The 11,773-nt window shown below is 45.4% G+C and overlaps 1 protein-coding gene across 1 annotated transcript in view; it reads left to right on the forward strand.

Moving 5' to 3' along the window:
- The first annotated feature begins 6,538 nt into the window (after positions 1–6,538).
- Prkar1a (protein kinase cAMP-dependent type I regulatory subunit alpha) overlaps positions 6,539–11,773 on the forward strand; it is a 17,584-nt gene continuing 12,349 nt past the window's right edge. Inside the window, exons 1-2 of the mRNA XM_028761270.1 lie at positions 6,539–6,670; positions 9,344–9,526. Coding sequence (XP_028617103.1) covers positions 9,350–9,526 — 177 coding nt within the window. The 5' untranslated portion in view covers positions 6,539–6,670; positions 9,344–9,349. The remainder of the gene's footprint in view (positions 6,671–9,343; positions 9,527–11,773) is intronic.

The following is an 11,773-nucleotide window of genomic DNA, read 5'->3' on the forward strand; positions in this document are numbered from 1 at the left end:
TCAGCATGATGACCAGTTGTCAGTCTCTGTATAATTACCTCTACTCTCTGAAGGCAGAAAAGTGCACTAATGTGAGGGTAAAAAGAGAAGCGCTCAAGGAGGAGTTTAATACTATGTCCACTCATCAGAATAACTGTAGTAGGTTCTCCTTCAGGGCCTATGAGCTAGCTAGCCACCGGTTCCTGGCCCTGTTAACAATACTAGGCATGACTGTGGAAGGGGCCTTAAATCTGGTGGGACAGTGATCGGTTACTCCTGTAACAGTCATGCTTCATCAATCAACATATCTTGTCATGTTGTTGTTAGTTTAGTTCACTAGGTTTGCAAATAGGTACGACTGTTTATTTTTCTCCCCCGGGAGTGTGCATAGAACCTTCTAGCACTATGAAAACTAGCCAGCAAGGATGAAACTTCCAGGTCAGCAACAGCTTGATTCTTCTCTGTCCTATTACTCAAGTTCCTGGTGTCTTCAGCAGCAGGGTCTTACCATTAAGTTCTGGAGGGTGACCAAGAGCAATGGAAACAGCCTGTAGTGTTCTGGTGGGTAGTGGCGTCTATGGGATCATACCAAGCAATGACTTGCAAAGAGGCAACCCATACTTGGCGTTAGGGTTTTAATTTGATGGCTCGTCATAGTGTGTGGGAGAGCCATTGTTCCTGGATTACAAGGTCACTTCATTTAAACTGTTTATATACATGTTATGTATATAACTTAGGAGCCCTCTACAGTAGGTTCCCATATGGCCTTTTCAAAGATCTTTAGTGTTTCACCCTACCCTCCCTTGTGCAGGCCACTTAATCCTTAATCCCCAATTCCTCTTTTCCCCTTCTTACCACATGTATTCTCCCCTGCTTCTTTTGAAATTCCATCATGGCCCCTTACTAGTTCCCTGTCTTCTATGGGTACTCCAATTCAAACACACATGTATAAAGTTCAAAGTTAGTAGCCACATATGAGAAAGAACATTTGACAGTGGATCTGGGTCTGGCTTCATCAATTTACTTGCAGTTTCCATAATTTCCATTCTCTTTATAAATGAATAAAATTCCATTCAGTATATGTGTACATTTCTATCATCCATCTATCAGTTGGTGAACTAGGCTGCTCCTACTTCTGAATGTTGAGGATGGAATAGCAATAAATACGGATGAGCAAGTATAATATAGAGGACATATGACCAGGAGCTAGTATAGCTAGATCATATAATTGTCTTCCTTCCTCCCTTCCTTCTTCCCTCCCTCCCCCCCTCCCTCCCTCCTTCCTTCCTCTTTCTTTCTTTCTTTCTTTCTTTCTTTCTTTCTTTCTTTCTTCCCTTCTTTCTTTCGAACCCCCACTCTGATTTCCATAGTGGTTGCACCTATTTGTACTCCTACCAATAATAAATAAGTCTTTTGTTTTCCCTACATGGAAGCCAAGCATTTAGGGATGGGGCTACCCACCCATCTCAAAAATTTTAACCCAGAATTGTCCTATTTAAAGGAAATGCAGGGACAAAAAAAATGAAGCAGAGACTGAAGGAAAGGCTATCCAGAGACTGCCCCACCTGGGGATCCATCTCATCTGCAGACACCAAATCCAGACACTATTGCTGATGCCAAGAAGCACTTGCTGATGGAAGCCTGGTATAGCTGTCCCCTGAGAGACTCTGCCAGCACTTGACCAATACAGATGCAAATACTCATAGCCAACCATCAGACTGAACACAGGGACATCAATGGAAGAGTTAGGGAAAGGACTGAAGGAGCTGAAGGGGATCCATAGGAAGAACAACAATATCAACTAACTGGGCCACCCAGAGCTCCCAGGGATTAAACCACCAACCAAAGAGTACGGATGGAGGGACCGGTGGCTCCAGCTACATATGTACTGGAGGATGGGCTTATCTGGCATCAATGGGAGGGGAGGTCCTTGGTCCTGTGGAGGCTTGATACCACATTGTAAGGGGATGATAGAGCACTAAGGCAGGAATGGGTGGGTGGGTAGGGGGAGCACTCTCATAGAGACAAAGGGGAGGAAGATGGGATGGGGGGAGGGCTGCAGAGGGGAGACCAGAAAGGGAGACAACATTTGACATGTAAATAAATGAAATAACCAATAAAAAATAATTTTAAAAAATTTAGTAATTTAAAAAATTCTTTTCCCTCTTCATTTTCTCCTCTAGTTTCTAGAGGAGATTTGTTTGTGTTTGCCTTCCACAGTGGTGGTCACAGTCCTGGGCAGAGCAATGCATTGAAAACAATGGCCCCTGTTTGAGTTCCCTGCTCAGGGCTGCTGGATACATGCTTGTGAGAGTTAACTTGATATTAACCAGGGTAGGTCATAGTCTAGACCAGTGGCTCTCAACCTTACAGTTCTTCATGTTGTGGTGACCCCCAACCATAAAATTACTTTTGTTGCTACTTTATAGCTGCAATTTTGCCACTGTTATGAATCATCATGTAAACATCTGCTTGCTGGGTATCTGATCTATGACTCCTGTGAAAGGTTTGGTCAACCCTCCAAAGGGGTTGCCACCCACATCTTGTGAACTACTGGTCTAGATGATGTCATAAAATTTTCTTTAAAGATATCATAAGCATTCAAACCAAAGACTTTACATAAAGCGGATCCCCTCCAATCATAACATGGGTGAGCCTTATCTGCTTTGTTAAAGGTCTTAAAAGACTGAGGAAGAGATATGCCTGGGACTTTTCCCTGGGTCTAGCCTGCCGGACTGTCTTGCACCTGCCCTGTGGATTTGAGACTTGCCAGTTCCCACAGTTGTGTGAGCCACTTCCTTAAAATAAATCTCTGTCCACATACCCTATGGGTTTCAGTTCTCTGGTGAACCCCCACTAACGTAATTCCTTCTTGTTGCTGAGCATGGTGGAGTTCAATATGCTATTTTGGATGGAAATATGTTTGGGGTAAAGATAGGTTTATTTGGAACTCATTCGTTAGGGTGAGGCCCAAGCTTGCTATCCTTTTTTAAGTGGTTCGGGTACATGAACAAGATAAACATTCCTCTTTCAGCTTACTTTCCATTGGGAGAAAAAAATAGGACAACCTTTGGCATTGGGCTGCGTGCTGGAATTGAGTTATATTCGAAATCATAACTTAAGGTCCCTTAGGAAGTATAAATACCCAGACCAGTGCATACCCCAACTAGGTGGCAACAGTCTGTAAAGTTTTCCTTGGAAACTGGTTGTTTATGGATCTGTGTTTAGTCAATAGAACCTTAAGCATAAGAAACATTAAGAAATGACCCACCAGAGGAGTCCTTTTAAAGATGTATGTGGTGTGTGTAGCTGTTTTTGGTGTCTTCCTCAATCCCTGTTTACCTCATCTATGGAGAGTCTTTTGCTTGATCACAGACCTTACTGATTCAACTATTCCAGTTGGTCAACTTGTTCCAGGGATGGATCTCCTGTCTCTGCTTCTTGAGCCATGGGGTTACAGGTACACTATTAAGTCAACCCAGTATTTAAAATGGGTGCTGAGGCTAAAAAGAAATCTGGTTGTCACTCTTGTTGGGCACTTTACCCATTGAGACATCGTCCCAGCCCATATTCTTTAAAAAAGAAAGATTGATTTATTTTAATCTAGGTGTATGTGAGTACCTATATGCTTGAATGCATAAAATGTGCATGGCCGGAGCTCTCCCATACATGTTTCTTACCTGAGGAGAACAGAAGTGTCAGGTCCCTTGGAACTGGAGTTACAGGAGATTGTGAGCCGAAATGTGCATGCTCGGAACCGACCCCAGATCTTCTGCAAAAACAGTAAGCGATTTTAACCACTGAGACACCTCTCTAGATTCTCATATTCCATTTTTTTCTGTGCTACAGTTTTCTTTTGCTTTTGTTTACTACATGTCCCAGGGAAATTATTTTCTCGTTTGTTCTACAAACATTGTGATAGCAATTGCGGAATTCTGTTTCAAAGAACAAAATTTACTTACAAACTTACTGTCTTAGAAATGTAAGCTCCTTAATGACACAGGCTGAAAGAAAATAAATGACAGAGCTTTTGAGTCTAGGGTAGAGGGGCTCTGGGGAAGGGAAATCTTAAAGATGCTACAGTCAGACAACTGTTGCTTCTGTCATGTAATTGACGGGTTGGTATTCTCAGAGTGGCCAAGTGACATTGCAAGCACATTTGCGCCATTTGGAAAGCCGGAGGCTGTTGGATTTTCACAACAGCTGTCTCGATGAACCCTCCCGGGCTCAACTATCCACTGCCCATTTCCCTTTTTGTCTTCTAAAGCCCTAGCATATGAGAATCTGGCAGCCAGAACAAGGTGGATTGTGGCTGACACAGGAAACGGTGGTGGCTGGACTGGTGCCTGCATGCAGCTGAATGGGGGACACACGGCCAGGTCTTAGCAGGGAAGCAGCTGTCACTCCAAACATCAGGCTCAATGTCACCAGCTTGCTCGTTTCTTTCTTCTAACCTGGCTTAGCTGCCTTAGGAAGGTAACACTAATGTTGGACATAAAATCATTGACACTTAACCTTGCAGTTAGGAAGGGAGAGGAATGGGAAGAAAACTCTCATTTAATGTTTCCTACATTGTATGGGGGGCGCTGTGTGTGTGTGTGTGTGTGTGTGTGTGTGTGTGTATTGCATGCTGCAAAGGAGGTTGATTGACAATCACTGCCTGGGTTTGACCCACGCAAACTATGGTCTTTCAACTTCTTGTGTCATGTTCTTTCCGAAACGATCACATCATAGAATGATGATCAGATTGTCTGAAGCACCTAGGGTGGTTTACAAACATAGTAGGTGCTTTATACTTGTTTGCTTTTATTAATCGATGTTAATACACTCCCAGTTATCCCTTCAGGACGGAGGAAAATGAGTCTGGAGGAGATTAAGTTCATCACTGGAGATGGCAGAGCCTGCAAACAAACTCGGATTTATCTGCAGTGTTTGTTTCCCCCTCCCCCTTTCCTCAGAACACGACCAGGCAGGCTCAGTGCTATTAAATTACCTCTCCTGTTTGCCAGCTTAGGGCTGAGTACATCAGCCTTTTTCTTCACTGGAGAGGGTGAAAGCCTATATGACTGAGTCTAGGTCTTTTATCTTCCATTCTATCCATCTCTGGAAAAAAAAAAGCCAATAGCCAACATGCTGGAGAGGGAGCAACTTCCTTGTCTTCCCCCTTCCTTTCTCTGACTACTGGGGGGGTAATCATAACTAATACTCAGAGCCCTTATCATAGCCTTGGGTTTTCGGGGACAATGACAGGCTTTAAAAAGGTGAAATTTCCAAACACCATTTAGCCCAAATATCTTAACTGGGGATCAGTGTGAAAATTATGCAGGAGATATTGTAACCCTTTCTGGTATGAAGTGTTAAATTCATGATATTTTCTACACACATTGCCCTAGAATGAACATACACGAGGAGGCAGGCTGTTAACAACTTGCAGCTCCTCCGAACCATACACGGCAAGAGCCTATTTTATTTATGTATTTATTTAGGCCTACTTTATTTATTTAATTACATATGCCTAAAATTGTCTCCCCTGCTTTCATCGTCACATACTTAAGGGGAAAGTTGACTGAAGGAATAACGAAGTCTCTTTTTCTCCTGCTTTTTCATGCAGCTCAGATTTCTTACTAGGTCAATGACTTGATCTGTCCGTCTGTCTGTACTGCCCATCACGCCGTCTGGCATGATAGAAGGATAGGGCATTATCAGCTCCTCTTGGAAGTCTTTTCTTATGTCTGGTGCTTCTGTAGGCACTGTGAGGGGGCCTCCATTGATGGCAGCTCACTAGAGGAACAGCAGTCAGATTAGCAATGCAGAGGCTTGATAGAGGCTCAGATTTCCTGGACCGGATGACAGGCCGAGCCCGGAACCCTGGGTATTGCGGGGAGGGGGGTCTACACAGGATGCGCACTCTGTCCATCAGAAGCATCCCAGCATCCGCTTGCGCTCTGCTCTGGCAGATCCCCTAGGGCCTTCTCCTCTTCCAAGGGCTGGAAAACAGCAAGAATCTCCTTGTCCTCCCAGCGTCCTGTAACCAACCCCCCTCCGCCGCCCCATAGGACCCAGGGCGGAGTCGCCCACCTGTCACCGAAACGTCCCACGTGGGTCTGCGGGAGGAGGGCTGAAGGGAGGGAGAAAAGGCAGAGGCGTGGAGGGAGGCAGACGCAAGAGCCCCCTGAGGAACGGAGGAGAGGCCGAGATCTCCAAAAGCAGGACAATCTAGAGGACCACCCCACCCCCACCCCTGGTAAGGAAGGGGCAAGTGAAACAAAGGAGACAGAAATGGGTTAACGGGAAGAGAAGGAAAAGATGGAAGGCAGGAAGGGGCTGCGTATACGCGACAAGATAAGATGGAGAGATGCCGTGCAAGAGAAAGGTTCTAGCTAGACGACGACAGGCTACTGATGGGGTGGTGGTGGTGGTTGGTGGTGGTTGGTGGTGGTAGTGGGGAGCGGAGGAGGAACCTAGGCGTCTGTGACTTTAAGGTTGCCAAGGCAACCGCTCTGGCCAGAGAGAGGCGCATTGACGTCAGTAGCCGAACGCTGATTGGCCGCGGTCGGCTGGTTTCCGGTGGAGCCGTCGCGGAGCCGCTATCGCAGAGTGGAGGGAGGCTGCGAGCTGAGCTCTCTGGACGCTCGGTACCCCGGCAGCCTCGCCCTGCGCTAATCCTGCCCGCGCCGCCGCCCGTCCTCAGGTGAGTGCGGGCCCGAGGCCTGACCGGAGAGTCGCCGGCCGCGGCGCTCGGCCGCGCGTTCCTGAAGGCGCGGGAGCGAGCCAAGATGGCGCCCCGGGGAGCGCGCTGCGGGGGGCCGGCCGCACCCCCTGCGCCTCGGAGGCGGCCTCGGTGCCTCACGCAGGCCTCGCACTGTCCCCCGGGCCGTACCTGCCCCGCTCCCCGCGGGGCTCTAGGCCGATCGTGCTCCCCGCCATCTCGCCCCCGGCCTTAGCGTCTCCTGATCCCCGGTCTTGCGCTGCGTTCGGCCTCCCTCGGCTCCCTGGCCGCCTCCGCCCCCGCGCGCCGCGGCCTCCGCGCCCGTCCTCCCTCCCCCACTTCCTGAAGGACAACAGCTCGATTTTTTAACCAGAATCCGCCATGGCTTTTCTGTCTCGTCTCGCCACTCGGCTATAGTCTTCATCCCTTCCCGGTCGTTTCTTCTGCACTGGGTCCCCCTCCTCTTCGCGGGCTCGTCTCCCTCCACCCCTCCACTCGGTGATTTCAGCCTAGATCCATTTCCCTTTGTCCCCCTTCCCACTCCTCGTCCTTTCCCGATTTCCAGCCCCCCCACCCCCCACCGCCCACCCCAGCCTTCCCAGGCCTCCTGCCCAACGTCTGCAGCCTCCTGCCTGGTGGGGGGATGAGGGGTCGTCTTTCTGCACTCAGTGACCGTGACCGTGGCCTAAGTGAAGTGAAGGGCACTTTCCTGCCCTCCCTGGTGAAAATACGCGACGCCTGTTAACCCCTCCAGCTCAGCGCGGGGGTGGGGACAGCCGATGACTTGAGGGAGCCAGGATAGATAGGTTTCTAGAGCAGAGACACGAAAGGTCGCATTAGATGCTGACCCCCAAGGCGGTGCTAGTGTTACTTGGCATCCTTCAGGAGATGTGGGCCCGGTCAGCAACAGGCTCTCAAAGCGTTTTAAATATGTCCTCCAGTGTAGTCCTCCTGAAAGCGAGAGTTTCATCGGAACCGAATTTCCTCAAGAATCTCCCCTCTTACGAATAATACTCGGTGCAGTGACGATGGATGGTTTTAAAGTGTTTGTTTTGGAGGGAAGCTAAGTTGTTGGGTTTTTAAAAAGTAAGTACAGACACGGGATCAAGACATACCCGATTAAAAATACTAAGGCTATAAAATTAGATTGTTTTGGGGTTTCACATGATGACTGCAGTAATTTGGGGGAGTGTTTGTATTTTCTTTACCAGCACCTGCCTTTTGGTCTTTGTAATGCATACACCATTTTTCACCAGATCTAAGAAGGATTTCTCTGATCAGTTAAATATATCTGCTGACATTCTTGAAATAAGACTGGGTGCTTTGGAGCGTAATTTGTTTTTATCCACATTCCTGGTGACCTTCAGTATTTGAAATGGAGAAAATTCCACTGAAGTGGATTCTTTGTTTCATATGATTGTTTGACCTGGAAGCACAGCCAGAACAAATGATACCTGACAGTAAAAATCTTCCCTTTTGTGTTTATTCTGAACTAACAGTGGTGTGTGTGTGTGTGTGGCTGTGTTTCTAATTTCTGTGCTTGTCATGGAGCTGCAAACTTTCTCCTGGTCAGTTGATTGCTTATTATTGACCTTTATCTTGAAAGTTGTCAAAACAAAATATTAGTGCAGCACTTTAAAAATGGCTCTTTATTCTGGCATTTTTTTTTTTTAAATCCAAACCTTGGTGAGTCTGAGCATTATAGTTTGAAGACTGGTTATGTTGACTTGGTATGCAGAGGGGAGAGGGAGTCATCTTCTAATCTCAAGTGCTTAGTAATTAGGAGCTAGGAGGAAAACGAATGGCTGCTTAAGTACTGAGCTTTTAATTCTGAGGCAGGTTGGCTGCGCATTACAGTGTTTCTAGTTCACATTAATGTCGTTCAAATTCAGTCTTACCTAGTGAGTCATCCTGTAAACTTTAAACCAGTGTATTTTAGCATATCTTTGTCCAGATGAAGAAAATCTTAGTTTGCCTGCTAGACATTACTTGTTTTCCTGTCCTACAGTCTTTCAACTCTTTCTGACGGTAATTGCATTACTAAGTCAAGGGCTGGGATTTGGTAAAAGAACAGAATAAAAGATTGCCGAGAAAAGGCACCCGAGGCTGCTTTTTGTGTTTCAGAAAATTCGATTCCACTAATATTTGGCTAATCAGCTTCTTTTCCCTTGTGGTTTGCTGTGACATTAGCTGCGCTCATGGGATGGGAGGTGCACACAGGGGAATGTCAGGTGTTCTTCTTTGTGATCTGTGCTTTCACTTAGAGCCGACCTGTGTGCCCTGGCAATTCTCTGTCCTGTTTACCATTTACACATTTCCGACGTCATCATCGTGATGTATTTTGCAAGAGAGCTGAATGAAATTCCCTTAAGGCCATGGGGCCTCAGCACTGCCTCAGTTGCTCAGCAGGGCACACTGGCTCATACTTTCTCCTAGGAGCTAAGGGTCTTCTCTGAGTGACCTACCCAGCTGAGACAGAACGTAGAACCTTGGGATAGTTCGTATCCAACCCCCACCTCCTCTTTAAACATGAACTCTGTTGAGTAAGGAAAAGAAATATATGAATCTACTGTCTAGTGAGTTTAAATAAGTCACGGCCCAAATTTGTATTTGTGCTTTATAGCTTACTCAGCACGCGTGTGCTTTTTCTCTCAGAGAACCATGGCGTCTGGCAGTATGGCTACCAGTGAGGAAGAGCGGAGTCTCCGGGAGTGCGAGCTCTACGTGCAGAAGCACAACATCCAGGCCCTGCTGAAGGACTCCATCGTGCAGCTGTGCACCGTGCGGCCTGACAGGCCCATGGCATTCCTTCGGGAATACTTTGAGAGGCTGGAGAAGGTAAATGCATGAGGGAGCGACTTGATGACCATGACAGTTGCTGTGCTTAGTGCCTCTGAATGTCACTGATTTGTGACTTAGGGCAAGAGGAGTTCTGACCAAATAAGAATCAAGCAGTAATTCAGATTATCATGCAGTGAAGGATTTTTTAGTAGTTTTAATTAGAACTTGCCAGAAACCAAACTGGTATTGCTTGTGTGGCTAGTACAGGGTTTCCAGACGGTTGTTGGTTTTAACTATTTGAAATAATATGTAAAATAGACTAACAGTCAATCAAAAAAAGTGTGACAGTGAATTGAGAAGTAGTTAAAAAGCAATTCATGCTTTTCTTCAGCAAAGCAGGTGAGCTTTTAGTTTATCCCACCTTTAAAACTACAGAAATAGGTTTGTGTCTAGTTTGGGGTGGTCTAAGCTTAACAAATTCGGAACTCTTGTTTTAATGTTGGGTGAGTTAACTGTATAAAGGGAAGATAGGAGATTGATGGTTATCACATTTACTATGCTTATAATTTTGGTTAGTGCTTGTTTCCCATAAAACATGCAATTTGATTTTTATTCTTTGTTGTTGCACCCACAGACACACAGGATGCTCATTTCTTTTAAAAATTTACTTATTTTTATGTGTATGAATGTTTTTTGTCTGCGCCTCTGGAGCTTGAGTTGTGGAATGGCATTGAGTCACCGTGTGGGTTCTGGGAACTGAACCTGAGTCCTCTGCAAAAAGCAGCAAGTGTTCTTAACTTAGAGAGCCTTCTCTCCAGCCTCCAGGACGTGCATCTTTAAGCAGGATTGCAATTTCGCTTATAGGATCTTTAAGCAGGATTGCAATTTCGCTTATAGGAGGATGCTTCCATGCACTTTCCTCAAGAAATGGTGAATGCAAAAGTTTGGACCCCCAGTGTTTTAAGTAGTTGATTCAACTTTCTTCTGTAAGTCATTGGGGTGAATGTACTACTTTGCTGTGAATGTTCAAGATTTGAAGAGGTTCAAAATATTGGGGCTCCTTTCTCTGGCATATGTTTAATACCTAATTGTACAGTAGAAATATCTGCACTGTTCATGTTGGTTTGGGCAGTTTCTTTTTTTTTTTTTTTTTTTAAAGATTTATTTATTTATTTTATTTATGAGTACACTGTCGCTGTCTTCGGACACACCAGAATAGGGCATCCAATCTCATTATGGATGGTTGTAAGCCACCATGTGGTTGCTGGGATTTGAACTCAGGACCTCTTGAAGAGCAGTCAGTGCTCTTAACCGCTGAGCCATCTCTCCAGCCCTGGGCAGTTTCTTATTACGCAAATTTTTACATAAAAATATGTATATAGGATTTTTAAGAAGCATTAGAGTAGCTCAGTAAGCAGGTGTTTTATACTGTTTCCTTGGAAACCTTTGAAATGATGTTGATTATGATTAGATCAGCAGAAAGAAAAGACAACTGCTGAGCAGTCTCTGCATAGTTTTGCCATTTTGGATTTGTTAGTAGAAATGCTGGCGTTCTCTTACTTGAGCAATCGCTAAATAATGGACATACTGGCCAGGAGTATGCTCTGTTTTGAAATCAAGCGCGTTCCTGGAGATCTGGTTCTGAAATGGGTCACCGTAAGGTGATCCCTCTTCTTCAGACATCAATAGAAATCAAATGGGAGGATTAAGTTGGTGAGACATAAAGTGCCTGTCTTTTTATAGGGAGTGTTGAGTACCTGACACTAATTTCAAAGCCTGCATTTACCATAGGCTTTAAGGACCAACCAAGGTAGAAAACAGTAGAGAATCACTGCCGTAGTTTTCCCGCAGGTAGGATTTTAGAGTTAATGTGCTTTCCCCTCTCCCCCAGTAGAAGGTGCATAATAAAACAGACCCCTTGCTTGTACATTGAGGTTCTTTGTCAACTTGCCAGAGTTGAGAGTGTGTGTGTATGTGAATGAATATTCTATTTTGGCTTTTAATTTACTAGATTTTTGACATATATATTATGTGTTAATTTTTATGTCAGAAAATAGACTATCATATTCTTACCATCTCCTTCCCCCGTTACCCAGGGTTTCTGGAATCTTCAGTGGCTTTAGAAGAAATGCATAGAGTGGTCAATGGAGAAAGCTACGTTTTAGTTCAGATCATTGTGCCTGGAGTTTGCTAGATGTCCTCTTATGTCTGCATCTGTTAGAACCTTACCTGTCTGGTAGATAAGAGGAATTGTAGCTATTACTTTTGACTGTCTCCTGTGTGTCAAATAGAATATGAATCACC

The sequence above is a fragment of the Grammomys surdaster genome, unplaced genomic scaffold (genome assembly GCF_004785775.1).
Source record: "Grammomys surdaster isolate TR1022 unplaced genomic scaffold, NIH_TR_1.0 126906, whole genome shotgun sequence".
Taxonomy (NCBI): Eukaryota; Metazoa; Chordata; class Mammalia; order Rodentia; family Muridae; genus Grammomys; species Grammomys surdaster.